Source organism: Stegastes partitus, unplaced genomic scaffold (genome assembly GCF_000690725.1).
Source record: "Stegastes partitus isolate 25-593 unplaced genomic scaffold, Stegastes_partitus-1.0.2 Scaffold37, whole genome shotgun sequence".
Taxonomy (NCBI): domain Eukaryota; kingdom Metazoa; phylum Chordata; class Actinopteri; family Pomacentridae; genus Stegastes; species Stegastes partitus.
Window position 1 is genome coordinate 1,005,306 of NW_007577768.1, and position 23,605 is coordinate 1,028,910.

The 23,605-nt window shown below is 40.9% G+C and overlaps 2 protein-coding genes across 2 annotated transcripts; one reads left to right on the forward strand and one right to left on the reverse strand.

Moving 5' to 3' along the window:
- The first annotated feature begins 661 nt into the window (after positions 1-661).
- tmem184c (transmembrane protein 184C) lies at positions 662-7,352 on the forward strand. The gene is made up of 10 exons (XM_008302785.1): positions 662-1,259; positions 2,119-2,249; positions 2,329-2,365; positions 2,570-2,775; positions 4,312-4,386; positions 4,494-4,587; positions 4,758-4,870; positions 5,015-5,114; positions 5,260-5,431; positions 5,546-7,352. The coding sequence occupies exons 1-10, from the start codon at positions 1,143-1,145 to the stop codon at positions 5,854-5,856; spliced, it is 1,356 nt and encodes a 451-aa protein (XP_008301007.1). The 5' UTR covers positions 662-1,142; the 3' UTR covers positions 5,857-7,352.
- On the reverse strand, positions 7,248-21,838 carry prmt9 (protein arginine methyltransferase 9). The gene is made up of 13 exons (XM_008302776.1): positions 21,648-21,838; positions 20,514-20,713; positions 20,202-20,350; positions 19,843-20,079; positions 19,542-19,709; positions 19,316-19,418; positions 16,553-16,662; positions 16,164-16,356; positions 14,364-14,547; positions 11,723-12,410; positions 11,459-11,612; positions 8,699-8,821; positions 7,248-8,048 (listed from the first exon to the last, which is right to left on the reverse strand). Exons 2-13 carry the CDS (start codon positions 20,709-20,711, stop codon positions 7,809-7,811), a joined length of 2,547 nt encoding a protein of 848 aa, XP_008300998.1. The 5' UTR covers positions 20,712-20,713; positions 21,648-21,838; the 3' UTR covers positions 7,248-7,808.
- Between the last annotated feature and the right edge of the window lie 1,767 nt (positions 21,839-23,605).

A 23,605-nucleotide genomic window follows, 5' to 3' on the forward strand; every position in this document is an offset into this window, starting at 1 on the left:
ACAATCATCAAGTAGGTTTTTTAGAGTTGTGAGGGTCAAATAGAGCTTTTTTGGTACTGAATACTGCCAAACAGTGACAAAAAAAAAGCTGATATTTGGCTTGGCCTTAAAAGCAACCACTTAGACAAATAAAACAAAAATGGCAGCGAATAGTATTCAAGTAAAATGAGTTCAAGCAAAAACAGGCATGTTTATTTCTCTGATACATTGTAGTTCTGTCTAAATATAGCAAAATAAGCCAGTTTTGTGCATGCTTTTTCTCTGGAATGTTTTTGTTCAACTTCATTTAGATTTTTTTTTTCCAACAATGCTTTTCTGTCCTACATGTTATCTGATAGGCCTGTGAATACATTTCAATGTAGCCCAACAACTGAATGAATAAGCCACATCTACTCAAAGTCTGGAAGGTCTGAATGTCATCTACAGACAGTTTGTGCATCCGTTTTCAGACTACTGCCATACATTATACACTGTTTCAGGCCCGATGTCCTTATAATTGTTAATTCACATTGCCATCTGGTGGCCAAAGCACAGATCAGCTGGTCAATGCGATTGCAGTGCAACCAAACTAGATACAATACTCTCATTGTGATTGGCTAATTGCCTCAATGTGACCAATCAGATTAAAGACTGGGGGCGGGACTATAGTTGAAGAACAAACAGGAAGTACAGCTCAACAACAATTATTTCTTTGGAAACTTTCGCCCACAACCGGCTGTAGAGACACTTATGTTTATATTTATGTAGCCATTCGATCTACGTATGTGTGTTAATTTTATTTAACTGTTACCCAGCGACTTTCGACGACTCAGGCAGCATGGACAACCAGCACCGTTTGTTTACATGGTGAATCAGCTGACGAGCTAACGCTAGCAATCTGCTTTTTTACAACCGAGTCATATAAGCTGTTAATTATCCACCGGCCGTTATCAAATGAATGAAACTTAACATTAGCGAAGCAGTTAGCCTACATATACACCAGGCAGGAGTTGTTTCAGGTCGCAGAGAGCCGTTTATAGTGCAAAAATGCGAAACTAACGTTGGATACCTGAAGCCTTAGCAGCGTTGCTCAGACGAGTTAAAGTGTTTTGTCACCGGATCAGCGGCCGGTGTTAAAGGCCCTGCAGCGTCTTCATGACAAGATGCCTTGTTCCTGTGGGAACTGGAGAAGATGGATTCGGCCGCTGGTCGTGGTGCTGTATATCTTGTTGCTATTAGTCGTCCTGCCGTTGTGTATCTGGGAGCTGCAGAAGTCAGAGGTCAGTTCAGTCGATGGGTGTGATTGACATGTTGCTTCATTTTGGTTCTGGGATCCCTGCTGGTTTAACACCGGTGACCTGTTTACTAATTCACTGGCTACTCAAGTACTGCACTTAAATATAATTGTGAACTACTTATTTTCGACATTAGTTACAGATTAGTTCTCTCGAGTCATAAAAAGTCACATGAAAGTACCTTATGAAACATGATGTATTGCTCATTACAAAATGTCTTCATTAGATCCTTTTATGTTGTCACTGACACTTGAAAGTCTTATTTTGTTTTTTAAGAAAGTCAGAAAATCCACTAGTGCAATAAGAATATCATATTGTATAATGTACAATAAGAGTTTTTAAAACAAACAAACCTCTCTATCTTTAAGATTTTAGTGTATCAATCTGCCTCAGTCTATCTTGTCTTGATGCTCATTCTTATACAAAATACTTTACTTTTGCCTTAAGATTCTTCAATATTCAAACATGTTGATTTCATTTATAAACAGAAGTTTCTTGTTCAGTTTTTATGCTTCACACTGAAGCTGCCGTAACTGCATTTTAGACAAAGATTTTTTTTGATCAACTTGAAAATAATTATTAACACATCAGTGAACACACATTGCACTTTAATTATGTTTGATACTCTGAGCACATGTTGCTGATCACACTTCTGGATGTTCCGTTACATGCAGGACTTGAATGAAGTATTTTTGTACTAGAACAAAGCAGCTAAATTTTCCATCCACCACTGACTAACTTTATATTAAAAGTTAAAAGATTAAACTGCATAGTCAAATTGTTTAACCGCATAAACAAGGTTAATGTTCATTCTTTTTAACTGTTTCTTTTTATGTATTGGCAGGTCGGCACTCATAACAAAGCATGGTTCATTGCTGGGATATTTGTCTTCATGACCATCCCCATATCATTATGGGGCATCCTCCAGCATCTGGTTCACTACACTCAGCCGGAGCTTCAGAAACCTATCATCAGGTAAAGACGTCAACAATCGTGTAAGTCGTGAGTAACAGTCTGAAACGGGTTTTTAAGAGTCTGTCTTTTTTTCTATTAGGATATTATGGATGGTCCCAATCTACAGCTTGGACAGTGTGAGTTGTGCAACATTATTATAAAGCCATTATACACATTATTTGTATAGACTGAGGTAAAATGTCTGTACGGAAAGAATCACAGCTATTTTAAAAAAGCAATTTTTGCCTACAAGTAGTACATTCAAGACAATATATCCGACGCATTTGACAATGATATATTTTCTCATCTTCCCCTGTAATCCATCACATTTTGTCCTTCAGTGGATTGCACTGAAATACCCCGGTATAGCAATTTACGTGGACACATGCAGAGAGTGCTACGAGGCGTATGTCATCTACAACTTCATGACCTTCTTGCTTAACTACCTGGAAAATCAGTACCCGAGCCTGGTGATGATGCTGGAGGTCCAGGAGCAGCAGAAACACCTGCCTCCTCTCTGCTGCTGCCCTCCATGGCCAATGGGAGAGTGAGTAGCCTTCAGAATAATAACACTTTTACAACAGGAACTCGTATTCATAAAACCCCCGAGGGCCTCCTATGACGCTCTCCAACTGTTACTTTTTAACTGGTTAATTGATGTTACAATGCTCGGCTACATTCAACACTGCTTGGAAATGTGGCGTATAAGAGATATTCGTCAATTATTGGCCTTCATGCTTTGTCAGCTTTACTGGCCTTAGTTATACTGTCTTACCGTCTCATCAAATTAAAGATTTAATCTGCTTTTTAATAGCATAGTTCCGCCTTCTTGCATTTACTGAAGGAAAACAACATCATCCGTTTTAACGTCTGTGTAGATTCTTAGTCATCCAGATCATAGTAATCCAAAGTGTGTCAATCGGTATTTATTATCACCACCAGTTCACATGACTCAAGGGTAGTTAACAACCTGAGACGCACATGACTCAAGGTGTGAATGGTGGTGAAACTACGTGGGGATGATTGAAGGTGGTTGGACAGATTGCTTGAGAGAGGAGTTAAGGAAGTCATCTATGTTGAGCCATCTAAACAGGGCAGGGAGTCTATGACATCACTCATCAGGTACTTATAATATAGTAGTGAGATCCATTCCCACACAGTGTCACCACCATTCACACCTTAAGTCCGTTAGAACCGAGGTAGCCTCTTATTTTAGAGGTAAAATGTCTTAAACAGCAGAAAAGAAGTCCAGTTACCCTCTACTGAAGCACTTAGGGCAGGGGTGTCGACATCCGGTCCTCGAGGGCCGCAATCCTGCATGTTTTAGATGTTTCCATCTTCCAACACACCTGATTCAAATGATCAGGATGGTGATCAGGCTTCTGCAGAGCTTGATGATGAGCTGATCATTTGAATCAGGTGTGTTGGAAGAGGGAAACATCTAAAACATGCAGGATTGTGGCCCTCGAGGACCGGAGTTTGACACCCCTGACTTAGGGTATCCCTTTTGAAAGTATTGCCTTTCAGTTGGGTGTTTGTAATACAGAAGAAAAGAAAAGGTGACATTTTTGTTTCTTGTTCATGCACTTCAAGTTTGTCCCAATATTGAATCATGTCTCTTCTTGAAGTAAACAAGTCAACAACAGTCACCAGTTTTACATTAGCTTCAGTCAGGCAACATCAGTAATTGGTTAACATTCCTGTGCGCTGTTAATTTAGTCCAGAGTAGTTGTTACATGAGAAACCGATCCTCATGTAAAAACAAAACAATTCCCTGAAAACCAAAAGCATCTGTCTCGTGTGAAAAACTTTGTGTTTTATGCTGTTGTTCCGTTAAATCTTTCAAATCTCTACAGTATTGTTGCATTCTATAATAGGCCGTGATTGAGTAGCTGTTTGGGAAAATTAGGCAGTTTAGTGTTGAATCATGTCGTTAAACTTGTCTCAAGGGTCTACTCACCATATTTCTTAGGGCCTTTAGTTGTTGGGTTTGATCTTACATTCTGCGGATTTTACTGACATCAGAAAAGTAGTTGTTTTTAAATCCTTCACTTCTAATTCACGTGATACATCTTCTCTGCAGGGTTTTACTGCTGAGATGCAAACTTGGAGTTTTGCAGTACACGGTGGTAAGACCGGTCACAACAGTTATTGCTTTGTAAGTAAACTCTGCTTTACATTCATGGTTTAACAAAAAACAAAACAGTCAAATTATATTTACTGTTTGTATTGATGTCTGCTGCACTTCTTTCTTTTCCTTCCTAGAATCTGTCAGCTGTGTGGAGTGTATGATGAAGGCAATTTTAGCTCAAAAAATGCCTGGACGTACCTGGTCATCTTCAACAATATGTCACAGCTGGTAATTACGCTGCTGGTTTTTATTTTATTAAATGCGACAAAACATAATTTGCTTGAAGTAAGAACTGTATCATATATTAGATTCTGGTAGCACATTAGGAGATGCTCCTAAAGTTGTCACAAGCACCCTGTTTTTAACCAGATTTCCCTCTCTGTCTTCTTTTAATCCAGTTTGCGATGTACTGCCTGGTGCTGTTCTACAGAGCTCTGAGAGAGGAACTGAGTCCAATCAAACCCGTGGGCAAATTCCTGTGTGTCAAAATGGTGGTGTTCGTCTCTTTCTGGTAAATCTCAGTGTGTTCAGACTTCATAACATGACCTGGACATTTTTTAAAGAACATACTTTCCATGAGCTGCTTTTAATTTGCGTGGATGAACTGCATGTGCTGATGACTTGAAAGTTGTGTTACTTTTCCCAACTTTCCCAGGCAAGCTGTGCTCATTGCTTTGCTGGTAAAAGTGGGCATTATCTCAGAGAAACGCACTTGGGACTGGCAAAGTGTGGAAGCTGTAGCAACTGGCTTACAGGTAGTATAAAGTGTACCTAGTTAAACAAATAATACGAATGTGTGGGAATAAATGAGTTTGTTAGAGTCAACGGAGCGATAAAGTTCTGTTTGACCTCATAAATGTGAAATGCAGCTGAAAGACCAAAATGTCCTGCTTCCTTCAGGATTTCATCATCTGCGTAGAGATGTTTCTCGCTGCCATCGCCCATCACTTCAGCTTCACCTACAAACCCTACATCCAGGAGGCTGAGGAAGGCTCTTGCTTCGACTCTTTCATGGCAATGTGGGACATCTCTGATGTCAGAGCAGACATTTCTGAACAAGTCCGCAATGTTGGTATGTGTCCCCCGTCTGCTGGTGTACTCAAACAGCTTTCCTTTCTAAGAAGGTGTTGCTGACATTCTCCAATATTTAAAACAGTTCAAAGACATTTTCTGTCCACATTGACAGGGAGAACAGTCATGGGCCGTCCCAGGAAGTCCTACTTTGGTGAGGCACAAAATGATGGCGAGCGTTCCGGCCTGCTGTCTTCAGGGTCCCAAGACGCCATCACTGAAGCAGCATCCAACCCAGTGTCTCCTAAAGGTCAGTATCAGGGCCTTGGCAAAACCCTCACACCGCACTCCTTGTCGGCGCCCGCTGGGCTCGGCTCAGCCCTGTGGGATGAAGGGTATGAGGCCAGACCTGAAGAAGCCCAGGACGAAGAAAGGACCGACCAAACCAAAGAGCCGGCAGAGGCAGATCTCATCGTGATCACCTAGTTCATGCTGGTGTCACAGACTCTACCAGATACGGTTGGGCAGGACCCAGATACAGCCTGGCCATGTTCCTTTAGACATTACTGACACAAGCAGAACAACAAACTCGTTTAAAAGGGCACATCAACCAAGTAATAGCAGAAGTTCGCCAACAAATGCAAAACCAAATGGACCTCTCTGCCAGTGACAGCTCCAAGAATGTTCGGTGAAGACATGGCACTAAGAGACGTGTAGATGACATGCATTTTACGTTGTTTCATGTTGAACTAGAGAATTGTTTGGCTCAGCAGGCTTTTAGAATCCGTTTTAATTGGGAAAGACATACAGTCAGTTTTAACATGCATCCCCAAAAGTATTCTTTTCCTCAAAGAACCCGGTCTGTGTACTGATGTGTGTGAAACACTGACTGTGTTTCCTGATATGAGAGAGTACATGACTTCTGCAGAAGTCTGAGTGAAAATCAGAGATGTTTTCCATGTAGGAAATTATTACATAATTTTATGTGTTGGGTCATGTCATGATCTCAGATGTGATAGATGAGAGAGAGAGAGAGGGAGAGAGAAATATGCAATTTTTAAAATACAAGCATTTTCTTCACATTGTGTTTTGGTTTGTAGAGGCTATCAATTGAAATAAGTTGTCATAAATGCAATTCTATAACACTAAAAGCACATTAGATATTCAAAATATTTTTGTCCTAGCTAGTAAATGTGTATTCTTTATTGCAGGGGGGGAAAAAGCAGAGGCAACACATTTTTTGGGATGCAAACTGTTAGAGTGGAAAAATGAAACGGTGTAGGTTTGAGTAGGTTTGAGCTGTGCCTGCTGAGAGATGTGTCCTAGTTGACAGCGTACTATCAATACAGTATCGATACAAATACAGTGTATTTCACAAGGGTTTGATTACATACTATAAGTGCAGTCCAAGTATGAAGAAGTGTACACAATTCAGTCTGAAACAATACAATCAGCACACTGAAGTAGATTCCTATCAGTGCTCTACTGCATATAGCTTACTCTATAGTGTTTCAATTCATTCACTAGTCTTCTCAGATGCCTTGTTATATGTGCCGTGGAACTAGTCTGTCCACTATATCAGTTCAGCATTTATATTTCAGGATCAGTTTTATTTGATGAGATGTTTTCCATCCTTTTTAGCCTTGAAGCTGGAATAACTTTGCAGCTGTTGCACCTAAGCCATTTTTTCCCCTATAGATTTTACAAGCTCTTGTTTTTGTTTGACTTACATGGATTTGTGCAGGGATATTGACATGATTAATGTAAAGTTTAGGATGTCGGTGTGTGTCGGAAAGTACATCAATGAATCAGATCTGCATCATGTCCAGCTCGAGCATGTTGCATTGCCTTACATGATCTTTCTTTTCTTTTTAAAAAAAAAAATAAAACGGACAGGATGACATCACATCTGATGTAAATGTTTCACATTTTGATTTAACTCCATCTCTGACGGCCTTGTCAATAAACCGGATTAACTTTCATTTCTTTTCTTTCTTGCATTTATTAAGAAAATGACACATTTATTGGTGAACTCTTCTTTTACACCAACAAACATCTTTACAAAAACATCTGCATCCATAATCGAGGAACTATAAGATTTATAATATATACTTAGAATTATGATATTCATAAGTACAAATTATAATTGTCCTATGACCTTATAGCACAATATGCAAAATATCATCTTCCCAATGACACCTACAAGGGTTTTTTCATGCAGGCTGCTACTAAATCTCTCTCTTTTAAACAGAAACCTCCACACGTGTCTGGAAAAAGTTGGAAATTTGACTGGTTAGCATGTAAACTGACATTGGTGAAGGGAAGTCTTGAAATAATACAGAACTGGAATATGTTGTATTTCTTACATTTCCCCACAGACAAGTCTCAGTTTGACCTAAAATGTATTAAAATAAAACTAGCTAGAATGTAAGTGAATATTACTCCATCTGCGCGGGTGTGTTCAGTATATGGGCCGAAATGGAGATGGTGCTTTTGTGAATCTTCACGGCGAGTCCGACCCACTCCCCGGCTCGTACCTCCAGGGGCTGCTGCAGAACAACAGCGGCCTGCTTCCAGTGAGAGTTCTGGTTCAGGGTGCTGACACTGATCTCCTGGTCCAGGTAGATTTGATACCAGAAGGGGATTGCAGTTATTCTGCCTGCAGACGTAGCCTGGAGCTGTGAAACAAAGATGGAGGGTTTACACGATGTATGATGGCACATATGAACACTCAGATGTTGACATGCTCTGTCAGTTGTAGGTCACTGGTCATGTTTTGCTTTTTTCCCCACACAAAAAATTCAAATGAGCTCACGGTTCTTTTTTAATTCAGCCGTTAGCTATTTTCATTCTTTGCATTTTAATATTTATGTGTTAAGGGTAACGGCTTGGATTCCTGGGATTAATCAGTATCAAATCTCACTTTAGATCGCTGAGTGAATGTTAGAACTTTGTGAAGATGAGTGTCCAAAAACATGTTCGTGCACCACAACAGACAGTTCCGTAAAGTTTTATTTCTGAATGTTCAAAAAGTGGGTTTTGGGCTGAATTCACATAGGACCAAAAAAAAAAAAAAGCAAAGCTGTAAAGTAAGTAAGGTTAGAAGTTTGTAGGGAGATGTTTTTGTAGGTTTGACTCGTTTCTATTTTTTTGGCTCCATGTTCATGTGAGCAGCTCTGGGATTTCTGAACTACATTGGCAGAGTTAATGCATAAATGTAAGTTTTGGGAGCTCAGCGCTGTTCTACCATCAAACTGAACAGGTGACAGTTTAATTCTGCTGGTTCCAGTCATGTTAGCACCACTAAGGGGGGCTTCGCATGCCTCACCTTGACTTCTCTGTTGGTGTAGTTTGCGTTGGTATCCATCAGATCGAGAACAAAGAGCTCCACAGACTCACTGAGATGTCTGCACTCCAGCGTGGAAAAGTCCAGAAACACGTGGACCGGTACCTAAAGGACATAATATATAAACACAGGGTTAGTGAGCTGCTGGAAGAAGACAAAATAGGAACTTCTTCTTGACATTGTCAGTACTGTTGAGGTAAAGAAAATGGAACGACTTATTTATTCTATTTTAGTAAAAGAAAACCGCCTATTTCTTTTAGAAGACAAGTTAAAGTTTAGATGACTTGGGTTAAAGTGCTGAGATTGAAAAAAATACGAGGAACACCGCAGCATATTAATAGTATGAAGCCGACTCACATTTGATGCCGGCACTCTTTCACAGATGCCAGAATTTATCCAAATTAGGTTTTAATCGGCAGTGTCGGGAGGTAATCACTCAGTCACAGATTAAATCTTCCACCTGAGCCTCTCTGAAACCTGAGAAACAGGCAGCGGCTGCAGGACAGCACACTTTAAAGCCGACAGAGAAACCAAAGTGGCGGCAGAGAAAGTGCCCTTGTTTCCTTTCACTTCAGAACAAAAGAATCTTTCCTCCTCCCTGTCACAGTTGTGTAGACCTCAGAGCCCACTGTTTGATGTGCTTGATGTAATGTGTACTGATGGATTCAGGTAGGAATGTCTTTGGGCCAAGCTGTGTGTTGTGTCTTGTGTGACAGTTGTGCGAGGAAGTGCCCTCCACTGAGGGCTTCAAAGACAGCATCTGCTAAAACAAACGACCATCCCATGAGATTCCTGCGAAATTAGAGCACAAACATGATGCTGGAGAAAAAAAAAAAAAAAAAAAGATAATTTCCAGACCAAATAAAGAAAAAGAATTCAAAGGAAGAGTGCAGCTTCTTTAACGCAGCTGGGGAGCACACATCAAAGAGGAATACAGAAAACACAGTCCTGGACCTTAGTATTCTACGTGAACTACTTGTTTAACAAAAGAAAAGCCCATAAATGATAGAAAATACAACTGGACGTACAGTGGGTCTGATTTTTTTTTTCGGCTTTTATAGTAGCGCGCCATGCGTCAGTCATATTTACCGAAACCCCAGAAACATTATTTGCACCTGATGTACAATCTATGAATGTGAATGATGCAAGCTTACAAACACAGCATACTGTATGTGAGAACTGTCAGAATTGAGTGTTGCGTCAGGAACATAAGACAGAATACGAGATACGAGCAGCCTGAGATATACAAGGGAAGATTTCGCAACTTTTGTTATTAAAGACTGACAAAGTTTAAGCTGGTCAATGTGGTTTTAATGTGATTTGCTGTGAGTTATTGTGGATTTTATATTTTAAATCAGTGTAAGATGAAAGAAGACATTTTATAATAGAAATAATTATGCTCACAGTGCAACGGTAATGTCATTAACCTCCTATTAATGTAACTGTCAATCATTCGTGGAAAAAGTTCTAATATAGTGAATTTAAAATGTTGCTTCATCCATTAAAAAAAAGTAGGTCTGGATATATAGTCTGGAGTATAACGCACACAGTCTGTGTACAAAAGCACGACTGATAAAGCATTTTTGAGGTCGATACCGATACCAATGCACAGCTAATATTTGCTTTTTGGATACCGTGAATTTGGTTCAGAAAAAACTGCAACAAAAAGGGACTTTTTCTAGTATAGAAAAAATACTTTCATGTCTCCTGTGTGGACCAGAAATGTAAGTGCCCTCTTCATCCTGTTTAACATTATTTCTACAAGCAGTCGCTGTTACCTATATATCATACACACTGAAAACCAAACTGGATTCAACTAGTCAATATGTGACGTCCATTACGAATGCAAAGGTGAATAAAGGTCACTGTGAAAATGAGGCTGCAGTGTCCTTCAGCGGGACACTTTTACTTGCTTCTTCGAACCAGTCACTGCTTCAGATGTGTGCCATACATTTGATGAACTCATTGCTTTGTGAACTACAGTTTTTCTCAAATTGAAACTGGATGTGACGAGCAGGCAGGAATCTGAATGAGACCTCAAAGACACAACACACAGCGATACGGTAGTGACCTGTCAATCAAAAGGTGGCCTCGCCATAAAAACACATCCTGCTTTAATATTCATTTTACTCTATACAGGATTATAACTTACAAAATGACCTCCATGCTGTATTCATAGTCTTGCAAACCGGCAAATGAGACCATTAACTCATTTGGAAAACATTTACTGAGGAAACAAATCGAGGAAGAAGTAGTAGTTTTCTCATAGACTTCCATACAATCAGACAATCGAAAGAGTCGCCCCCTGCTGGTGGTTAGAAAGAATGCAGGTATAAGGCATTCCCACTTTGCTTCACTGTTTTGGCCCCGCAGACTACATCTGTCCTCCACATACAGTCTGTTGCCACACACAGTTTAACAATCACTATTAAAGCCGACATAATTATTAAGGTTAACAGCACAGTGACACTTCATGCCATGTTTTTTAGGAACTTCAAAGTACTCAATCTTATTTTTCTCATTTTAAATTCAATGTCACGTTTATTGAATAGAGGAGAAATTGTCGTGCAACTGGCGGTTGATGATCTGCAGGCCAGTACACCATCACCTCCTCTGTTTTACTCTGGTACTCAAGATGTACCCTTCTCACTGCAAACCCTGCAATGTGTAGTAGTTACTAGAGTAAAACCCTTTACATACAAGTTCACCTTTATGCATGGCAGACTTTTCTGGTGTACTTACAGTGAACTGGTTGATGAAAGGAGCAATATTGAATCCTAGCGTTGGCTCCTGACCCTGCACAGCACTTTCCAGTAGCAATATATCGGACTCCACCAGCATACCGTACACCACGATCTTGGCTGGGAAAATTCGACCTCCTTCCTCCAGCAGACACCTAAATAACAGAAATATTGCTGAAATATCTAGAATATCTAGAACTATAGCGCTAAAATGATAACCAAAATTACAAATCAAATAAACACAAGTGAAGCAGCTTCTGCCTACCTGGCCAGTGAAGCTTTCTCCATCAGCTTCTGTCTTATGAGACCGCAGGTTTCTACACAGTCCAGGATGATGGCGCTCCACAGCTTCTCCCTGGACGGCCTCTGCAGCATCCCCTGCTCGTCCTCCATGTGGTTGAGCCAGAACTCCAGATGCTGTTCTGAGATATTGCTGGAGCGAGCCAGTCTCTTAAGCACTTCCTGTTGCTTGTTCTTTTCCATGGAGCTGTAAGCTTTCACATGACCTTGGCTGGCAGCGATGAGGGAGAGCAGGGAGAAGCCCTCCGACACATCCAGCACATAGAGCAGGCTGCTGCAGTTTGCAGAGACGGCAGGGTCAGACTGGAAAACGGATTCTTGCTCTTGGTTTCGGCATTTTACCTTCAGCTGGGAGATGAGTTTGGCTAACGCGGTGCTGAAACTCTGATGGTACTCCTGGTTGTTCAGGAGAGCCATTTCTGAACATTCCAACACACAAAAGTCTTTAGTTTGACTCTGATCAGTCTGAAGACATGCGAGTGCGCTGCACAGTTCTGCCTCTGGGTTTGGGTTTCCAGAGTATTGTGAATCCACATGCTTGTCCAGATGGATTTTATGCCCATCCCTCAGGACAGCAACGCTGCACAGCCTCAGGTAAGCATCCCGGCAGGAGACTTCAACTATCAGCTCGTCTCCTTTCTTCAAGACAAAACCTGAAGAGTAAACAAGGAAAAATATGGACTTGGTCTGATTATACTACAATAACGGCCTCAAAACTTAACACTTCTTTGGTACAAATTAAATATTGTTCACGGTATCAAGTGCTGTCAACGACTGAAAACTGGCATTTGAAAGATTTGTAGTTTTGTGTATTTGTCATAAAATGCTTCAAAAATGGATAACAATAGGTAGAAAGTTCCTGGTTTCATTAAAAAATGTATGCATTTGTCCCGATTGAAATGCAACGTGAACTGGCAAACTGTCCAGGGTGTACCCCACCTCTCCCCCAGTGTCAGCTGGGATTGGCTCCAGCCACCTTCCACGTGATAAAGCAGATTAAGATAATGAATGGATGAATGAAATGCAAAGTAAAAGTACTGCGGGCTTCTCAGAATATGTAGCTAACATCAATCCTTGGATATATTCATGCACATTGCCAAAAAAAAAGGGACTCCCCCATAAAAAGGTAAATGTAAGTACATTTAGTTTTTTATGATTTTTATTGCCAACCTTTTTGTTCTTGTACGGCTGCTCGCAAATAAAAGAAAGTTTCATATTTCTTAAAGTATCAAAGTATTGTGTTGGTATGAGTAACAAATCTTAAGCACTGCATTGGCACTAGTGTAAAAAAATCAACAGACATCTATCTCTAAAGATATGTGGATAGAACAAAGAGGTTTCTCTAAACATGGTGTACAGCAATAGACACAGAAAATGAACAATAAAACCAGAAATATTGTTTTTCGTGATGTCATGCTTTAAATTGTAAAAGGTAGCATGGAAGAGGCAGCCCTGAAAACACTCTCACATCGTTGTAAAAATGCAGGAAAGGCACACGGAAGAAAGGCAAACATATAAAGCAAAGAGGAGAGTAGAACGGAGAGCAAATCCAACAGAGAAATGAGATTCAGGGGACCAGGCAGAGAGGGGATTCCTGCAGGAATAACATCTGTTCACGTCTTCATGTCAGCGCGCCGCTCGTCTGAGGCATTTGGGAAAAATGCATATTTATTGCCTATAAGAATTTCATGAACACTAAAGAGTGTCACAGGCGATCACGGCGCACACGTCACAGCAGCCGGGAAACGGATGTTGGTGATCACCGGGAAAGGTGGCGGCTCCCTCGAGGCTGCCCTCGCCAATTAGCGGCGCGGTGAAATGCTGTTGAGCCCTGTCTGAAAGATGATGTACCGCAATGCCAACTGGAACATGTCTTCTAATGTCAGTGGCTGTTAAGCTCACAGTGGGTGAGGACGGCAAAGTAAAGCATATGCATTTGCCTTTAGGGACATTTTGGAAAACTTAAGTCAATGCTCGGAAAGCCATTTAAACTTTTTGAAGGTCTCGACAGTTTTAGTATAACGTAGTATCCATTTTACTGTGGTATAATAGCTTTATTGTAAGCCTTAAAGGTCATAAAACTTGCGCTATATTCATTTGGGACAATACTGTATTTCTTTAATGGGTCTTCGCAGAACAGGTTTAAAATGTCAGTAAATGTATTGTAATTTTTAAACTGTCATTTTTTTTTTCTCCCCCAGAATTTCAGGGAGCTAAATCTTTATGTGCTGTTATCTATTACAGTGAATAATTCTCAGAAAATATTAAAATAGGAAAAATAATTACCATATAAAACATCTCCTATAGCACTCCTGGCATTATTTAAAAGTTTAATAATTCAAACAGTGTAGTCTATAACGCACCCTGCCCTCATCGGATATAACACAGAAAACGCTAAAGAGAATTGAAGCTGAGCAGTACGTACAGTTTTATAAACGTGCTAGATTCAAGAGAATTTGAAACGATGACGATAAAGAAAAATGCTGCACCTTGACCATGCTGCTTAAAAATGAACCATCAGATAAATCCGTGCAGACAGTATTGTAGATACAGTAAACTACAAAGCAGTGAACACGTTGCCTTCTGCGTGTCTATTAGCGTCTCACCCTTGGCGCTGTGCTCAGGGTAGATGGCTTGTTCCCAGCAGGTGTCCTCCTGAGGTCCAGTAGACAGACTGCTCTCCTCGTCCAGATGAAGCTGGAACCACACAGCCAGAGCGTCCAGCGCGCCCTCCTGAGTGACGGGCAGCCGGATCTCTTGAACCTCCCTGGAGCTCAGGCCCTCCAGTTCCTGCAGGTTCCAAATACACAAAAGGGACAACGGAGCTATGACAGGGGTGTCAATCATAAATAAAATCAAGGTTAGCTGTGTGACTGCTCTGGTCTTTGAGAATTTGATTAATCTTGTTGGTAACTTTTCAAACTCAATGTGCTTGTTTGGTCAACACACAAGAAGAGTTGTAAAAATATATGTGTGCATTTGACATTGTGTGCCATCGTCCTCAGATGTATTCATACCGTCCCATTACAGAAGGAAAAGAACAGCTGTCACTGAAATAAGCTGAAATTGACGAAATTAATAATAAATGAAAATTTAATGAAAATCATGACATTGCTTTTGAATTGTGGTTCAACAGAAATATTAAAAAAAATTAAAACAAAAAAAGAAGCAAACAAGCATGATGGGACCTGTAAACTCATATTTTGTCGAACAACCCTTTGAGCCAATCACTGCAATCAAGTGTTTTCTGTAACTCTCAATCAGACTTCTGCACCTGTTGACAGGTGTTTGGATTTTGGTCCACTGCTCATCAGCAAAGTGCTCTAATTTGTCTGGGACAGTTTTGTTTTCTTTAATTATTCTTCTCAACCACAATTCAAAAGCAATGTCTTATTTCACTAAAATATAATTTAGCAAATTTATATTTATTATTACTTTCTTCAGTTTCTAGTTATTTGAGTGACTGTTGTGAATTTTGCCTTTTCTTTAATGGAAGGTTATGAATACATCTGAGCACGACTACATGTATGATTTTACTCCAATTTTAAAGCTGATGGGTGCTCTTGATTGAGCTGAGTAACACCAGTTTGAAACTTGATCTGTATCGCATTGCTGCTTTAGGCAACAAGAATACAAATCTTTGGCAAAAAGCAACTCGGTATGCATCACAGGACACATCATTGCAGCAATTCCACCTTACAATAACTGTACTTATCTTATATATTGAGTTAAAAAGCACAAAAATTTGACATTCAACACTTTCACAAACTTCGAGGTCTGCTGGTGTTGTGAAGCTTGTGATTATAATGAAAACAGTGTCAATCTTAAGTGCAGGAGATTTCAGTAAGACAAAGAAAGCAAAGAAGTAATCCAACAGGAAAAGTTGTATCACTTTCCATATAATATTTAAATTCTGCCCCAACTGCCTGTGCATGGATAAATTATCTCAGTGTTGCATCTCAACAAATGATCCTACAAGGTAATGTGTGGCTGGTAAACACCTCTTCTCCAAACAGCCAGGTGTGCACTGTGAGCTAATAAAATAGAGAAAGATCCCTGCAGGCCAGTAGCTGAATAAATAAGGGGTCTCTGATGTGCAATATTTAAGCCTGTGAGGCAGCCAATATGCTAGTTTCATGGGACTGATGGCAATATGGTCAAGTAAATTATTTTTGTCTTTTTTAAATTATTCTGTTTGACTAAAGGGAGCAAAATTGCAGAATATATTTCAGAATATTTCTCACAAACCCACGTATTAGACGCAAAGAACATGCAAAAGTTAAGTAAAGTCATGACACATTAATACGATGGTGCCTTTGTGCATTTAAATATATCACAAAGGGATTTTTTGAGCATAGCCCGCAAAGAGTTTACCACCGTCTGCTGTCAGAGATGTTTTTGTTCACCTGCACATTGTTGAAATCTATGTTGAGTGCTGTGAATGGCTCTGTGAGAGGTTTATATCCTCCTGGCAGTCTGCTGAGTCTTTCTGTAGTGTATGGCTCCATGGAGTCATCTGGCTCGGAGCTGCAGTTCACCGGACTCTGCAGCTCCCCGGCTCCGGCCATGGATAGACCGCCCACTTCTGTCACACAGAGCCTGCACAAAAAAGACAGAGTAATCTGCTGATGGATCCAGACAGAGTGCACTGCTGGTCCAAAACAACTGAAGCAGAGTTCTCCAGGTGGTATCAGAACAATCTGGAGTGACTGAATAAAAACAAAAAAAAAGCATGTGAGGTCACTGAAGGGACAAAGGTCTATTCACAGGAATACAGATGGACTTTAGAGCCTACCTGTGATGCCGGCGGATCTCAAGGCATTCGACAGCCATACCGAACACAGTGGCTCCAGCAGGGATGACCCGTCCTGTGGCAGACTGTTCCCCAAACTCATTCTCACCCCTCTGAAGGAAAATAAACACTTGCTTCTAATTATACATCGCATTGAACCCTTTAATTTCACTACCACACAACACAAAAGCTAACTGGATACATCGACGAGGTGTGTCAGAGAAGTTCCAGGACTGGTGTCACTAAAGATATGTTTCAAACCCAAACTACAAACTACCAGCTTTCCCCTTCAGACGATCAACCAGCACGTCTACAAAGAGATCCTGCGGCGTTTTGCTTTGTTCAGTGTGCGGGAGTTGTGGCAGGACAAGTCGTGGTTGCTTCACCATGACAACGCGCCTGCTCACAATGCCCTGAGCATCCCACAGTTCCTGGATGAGAAGAACATCTCTGTGCTGGAGCAACCTCCCTACTCACCCCACCTGGCTCTGTGGGGGTTTTTTCCTCTTCCCCAAAGTCAAGGGGGTCATCAAGGGGACCCGTTTGGAAGACGTGGACGACATCAAGATGGCTGTGATGACGGAGCTGCGGAGGATCCCGGAAGAATCCTTCCAGGAGTGCATGGCAGCGTGGCAGAGAAGGCTGGGGAAGTGTGTTAGACTCCAGGGGGATTACTTCAAAGAGGAAAACTTGTAGTTTGTATTTTGGATTTGAAATATATCTTTTATTAAACCAGTCCTGAAACTTTTTTGACACACCTCGTACATTTAACTGCAGGGTTCACCACTGATAAGTTACTGTTTGTGTTTAAATGTCACAGCTCCTACTGCAACTCAAGCATCCTGATACTTAGATCCAGCATAATACCAGACGTTTAAAAAGCAGCTCCCTGGTAAAAAAGAAAACTTTCACCCTTGTGTATTCTGAGATGCTAAAACATTGTTTCCCTCTATGATATTGGCAGGTCTTGACCTTATCATGTAAAGTGCCCTGACATATGGTGCGATTTGGCACTATATAAATAAAACTGAGGGCCGACTCGACAGCTGAGCGGTGAGGGTGCATACCACATGGATGAAATGCCATCAGCAGTGAGATCCAAATTCGATTCCCGGATGGCCGGATCTTTCCCCTGCTCTCTTTCCCCTCATTTCCTGTCTATCTCTATTGCTGCTGTCCAAAATAAAAAGGCAAAATGCCAAAAAATATAACAAAATCTCTCAAGCTGTACTTTGTTACCCAACTTTCACAAGACTTGTTTAAACAAAGAGCATGTATGATTGAACTCATTAGCTGTACAGCTGTTCACTTTAACCATATGTCAGAAAAGTTACAGAAAACCAAATCTAGCGATGATGGATGGAGAGCAATGGTTGTGTGTTTGTGGTCAAGACACCTGTGCTGTACTGTGATATGAACGGACACACAGCTGAAGCACACACAGGCCATGTCGCCACAGTTCCAGTTGTTTGCACCAAATATTCTCCCTCAGACACCTCAGGATGTTACAGTATAGCTCTGCCATGACAGTCTCACCCTGGGGGACTAATTCCAAGTGCACAATCATGTGAATGTTGAAGAAACAAGCACTCCTTCTGCTCTTGGTGCCCTCATGACCTGAAGCACCGTCTCCAGTCTTGGAGACTGTGAGCTCTTTCAATATATAAAAAAATAAGTTATTTGTTCTCTCATCAGGTGGGTCTTACTACCAGTGATCACCAGTGATGACCTCAAATAAAGGCTGGCTCATCCCAGCTGCTGACTGACACAGAATCAGCATCTTCTTCTCTGCTCCTGTTTGTAGCACATGAAGACATTGCAAATAAACACCTGCTGGTGGTCACAAAATTGTGTGTAACACCATCTCCTGATTCATAACAGTGACTACTCACACATGTCGCGCATGCATAACCATTCTGCAGTAAAGAATGGTCTGGCTGCACCTCACTGTCATTTTGCTATAGGGGGAAAAAAGCAGCCTAGCTTTTTTTGTATTCCTTTCAACCAATCACCCTCGCCATGGGCGGATCTAAGCGAAGGATGGAGCTTTAGTGTTCCTTCATAATAGTGACGAGTGGATTTGTTGTGGTGGAACATTTGCATGCAGGGAGATCACGCTGTCATTAAAACAGATAATCCAATGGGGGAAAAAATGACCTTAATCCCCTGCAAAACTTTAAATTGTCAGAGTTGTAGGTTGCTCGCCTGGAGGTTGCCGTCTCTCGTAGTGGAGCGCATTATAAAAACGGTAACAGGCAGATTGTAAAAGGGACAAAATCGGCTGTAATGAGCAGCCACTGGCAGGTTTGTGTTCGCAGCTTACATCCGGTGAGTCAGACTACAAGCCACAGTGTTTCTGAGTGTTTGTAACATTCTTCTGGCATCATCATTAACAACTGTATGTGTTTAAATAATCAATATCATTTCATTAATTTCAGATTGTATTTCTATTTTAGGATTTTTATGAACATGGAACCCCTGTATGTCAGCAGCAAATGGCAACAGACTATGTTAATACTGGGGCTGCTGGGATGAAGGTTACAGAATGAGGCGCCCACTAAATGCAGGTTTAGCAGTTTGCATGTATGTGCCCTTGCCCCCAAGCCAAAGTAGAACAGTGCAATCAGTGTGTGTGTGAGTGTGTGCAAACAGGTGAAAGACAGGCAAACTGTAAAAAAGAGTGCTACATAAGTGCAGTGCATGTACCATTTAACTTAAGAACGTCGTGTCTTCTGTCCCATGTTTGTGTTTAATAATTGGAGTTACCTTTGGGGGCAGCAGGAGGTGGTGCCAAGCGTGAATGAGACTCTCTATGATGCCCTCTCCAAACAATCCTGCATCTACTGTCTCCGTCACCACCAATGATACTCTACACAGGGAGGAAACACGTGTTATAAAACAATGAGCATCAGAGCAGTGCGTGATAAGACTGACTGAAGTATTGTGCAACACTCAGAGCGTCAACAAAGAGGATTTCAGGTATAAATTACACCTGTGTGGGATGTCTTTTGGCACTTCCATATCTAGAGACTTCATATGGAGGATCTTGATGCTTCCATCCATTCCGTTAGCAGTCAGCACCTCGCAGGCCAGTTCGTACATCGTCTTCGACAGCTCACAGGCGTAAACCTCCGCAGCACCTGCCTTCTTCGCGCACATACTTAACAGAGAGAAAACAGAAATCAGTGCAAGAGAACCCATTTCGTAGGCCAAAAAAATAGATCTGCTGTGTGTGTTTGTGTTGAAGGATCACGCTACACTAACTTTCCAAATTCTAATGGATAATATCTCACCCAAGGATTCCAGTGCCAGTACCTATGTCAAGTACAGTGTTGCAGCCGTTATGAACAGCCTTCTGAATGGCTTGCTGATACTTCCGGTTCCTCCCGTGGTCATTGAGCATGAGGAAATGCCAGCGCTCCACCAGCCAGTTGGCCACGCGGTAGAAGTTCTCTCTGGCCTCTGGAAAGTCTGGTCTCAGCTTCAAGGCTTTGTGGAAATGACCTGCAGCTTCATCTCTAAACCCCATTCTGGATAACAAAAGGAGAGCCAAAGTGGAATGAGATGATGAAATAATGGAAAATCCCCTAACTATGGGAGAGGTGCTTAACAACACACATACAGCATGAATCATTAATGGAGAGAACAATACCTGAACAGGTGTTCGCCCATACTGTTTAGGATGACCTCATCGGCAGGGTACAGTTCCAGTGCTTGTTCGTAACAGTCAAAAAGGTCCTGAATGCGACCCACTGAGTCCAGCTCTTCAGCCCATTTAAACAGAGTGAACCTGAAGGACTCCTGAAAGGGAGATGTCATACACCCGAGTTCCAAATTTAAACATTTTGTGCAGCAGCGAAAGTGGACAAATGTATCTGCAATTGTTGTGACTGGTTATGTGTGCACAATGATTGGCAGAAAATGTACAAACACTGGTTTTCAGAATAGTGTAAACAGCGATTACCCTTGCAAAGTCCTTAAACACAGGTGCAAGGTTGAGAACAAGGAGGTAGTGTACAAACGCAGTTCCATAATCTTGGCTGAACAGACACTGCTGGGCACTTTCCAAGGAGCTAGAAACCAGCTCATTCCTGGCGGGGTCCGCTCGCCGTCGCCTTCGAGTTCTCCTGCCGTGCTTCGGCCTCGCGCTGGCATTAGGCATCCCTTGAAAATAAAAGGCACGTATGGGAAAGTCTTTAAGAGATGTAATGATGATCCAATATGTACAGATTAAAGCTGCTTTCAGTGCGGTCTCAGAAAAAATACTGTACAGAACCCCACGCATATAGAAGCCCAGTTCTGCCTACAAAATACTGCTGAACTTTTCTGTGCACTAAAACAAAACCATTCCTGTTGAGTATGGCTAAACAATTTTGGGGTCTAATTGTGTTTTGAGTTTTTTTTCTGGCAGATATTGCATTTTGATTAGCAGTGTTTTGTTTTGTTTCTAATGAAGCTTCAGTTCAGTATTGACTGTGTAATAAAAACCATCAAAAGTGTGACTGTCACACTGGGAGGATGACGCGAATTGTAAAACCATTGGCAGGGCATTTTAAACACTATGTTGCATAAAATAAAATCTAAATTGCAACCTTATAATTTGTTAAGTCCAGTGTTTTAAATTGCTATGTTTATTTGACATTAATTAGTTGTTTAGTCCTACTGCATTGCAAGAATATGGAAACCCATGTCTGACCAGAAAAAGATAAAAACAAAAATCTTTTCTATTTACTATGAACCATATAAAAAAAAAAAAAAAATGGTGAGATTAGTTTTTTTTAAAAATGTGTGACATCAGGTTTAACTTTGACTTTCTACATAATCATTTTAAAGTCATAAAATAAGAGAAAATGTTTCAGAGTGAGTTGACTAACCTGCTACAACATGAGTTTGATTTACAAACTCAGAAATATTTTGGTCATTCCAAATTTTTAAGCAGTTTTCCTAAAAAAGGGCATGCCACAGCTTTGTCATACAGCTAATATTGTAAGGTAATGATGAATAGGATACAACATGTGAATTAGCTAACCAACTTCACGAGGATACTTCCAACAAAATGCTCCTTAACATACATGATACATGTTTTTCGTTGACTTACTGTGTATTGTTTTGGACCACAGGCTGGAATATAAGGTGGAAATACACGAAGACTATCACTGCTGTTTAATTAGGTGGCGTTTTTAATTTTGCCAACACAAAAACATCAATATTACAGCTACGTCCAGCAGACTCGTTAGCATGGCTGGGGACAGTCTTTCTATTAGCTAGCTCACACGTTAGCTCGCACGACAAAAGCTATTCTGACCAGGACAATTTAATCGCATATAAAAAAAAATAACCGAATTTGTTCATATTCACTCTATAGCAGCCATCTCTTTAAAAGCAAGTCACATTTTTTTTGCTATGAATCTTTCATCCACCGTTCAACAAGAAGCGTGTCCGTTCGCTAAACAGCTCGGTAAGAAACACGCAGCTAACTCGACATGGTTCCACTAGTGCAGTTGGCGAGATGTTTTAAAAAAAAAACTTTGAAATTAAGAATAGGACAAATTCACGACAGGACACACGTCAAACAGTATTATAAGTATTTATTTACACATTATTCTACCTTCACTGTCACCGCCTCAGATTTGCTTCTGATGGAACCAATGACAGATGAGTGTTGACGCACACTCAAAGAGTACAAAACATCAAGATAATGCACCCACACAAAAACCCTACCCACAGCATGTCTGCAATGTGGCCCACTGGCAGATTAATCCATCTGATAACTGTATTTACACTCCACTGTAACCTTGGTGTGAAGTTGTTTTCCACCCATGATGGCTGATGCGAGTCTTAACCCATATCCATTGTACAAATTATCTGATTTCTGGGGTTGAATGCAGTGCAAGCAGGTAACAATCAGAACAAATGTATTACGGAAGTTTGTGTCACTTGGATGTTTTTGTGGGACTGTTTTTGATGTACTGAGCTTGTGCGTGAAATGAGAGATCCATGCAGGCAATAATTCCTCACAGACTTTTATAGTGTCAGAGATAAGATTATCATGTCAAAATCTCTCTCTCTTTTTAGGATGCCTTTGCAATTGGCATTTTGCTTTTATTTCGCACTGTAGATAAACTAGAAACACAAAAAATATGAGGAGAAAAGTGAAATATGATGTGAAGAAAAGTCCTCGCATGGAAATGATGAGTCACAGCTGTGCAGCGTGCACTTCACATCAACCTATTCTACCTAGTGTTGCTTTGTTCCCTCCTGAGCTCTGCTGGATGACACTTGTATTCATTCAGCCTGAGAGGACTTTCCATTTTGTTCAAGGCAGATTACAATCATTGATTATTGGTGTTGTTCTGCCTTGTGTCAGTCAGTCTGGGCACCTGCTGTCAGTAAACACAGGTTGCCTGGCATTTATACACTGCTGGTGTGGCTTATGTCAGACCATTTAGCTGTTCAGGTTTAACCTGCTGTGCTGATGATAGTGATTTGTTACTGTGCTGTTAGAGTGTAGGCTGTTCTCAGGAAGAAGCTTTGTTGTACTGATACCATCTACCTTTTTCTCTTGAAGTATTGTGCAGCATTAGCTGTTGGCAGGCCGGCACTTGGCTCAACACTGCAGCCAAGAATTCACTTTAGATTGCTCCTTGGAGACCTTCTGCTGCTCTGTTGTACAGTAGCTCCCTTGTCTTGCTCTAAACCTTTGCATGGCAATCAGCAGGCCCCTGGCTGTAGTTGTTCCGTCACCCTTCTGCTATTTCAACAACCCTGTTTGTACAAGCTAATTGTAAATCATTTAATTTTTAATCTTCTTTTGAACTGCAAATTGTACTGTATTTCTACCTTTGTGAATTCTCTAAATAACCTGTATCTCTCATCTTGTGTTTACAGTTTTATCTTCACCACAATTTGTGCCCTTAAATGCATTTTTACTGTAAAAAAAAAAAGAAAAAAAAGAGCTTCATGCAGCAAGCACTGGTGATGTTTGTGTACATTTGTTGTTGGTGCTGCTGATTCATCTTTGTTTCCTGTAGGATTTTTCTTTTTCTTGTACAAAAA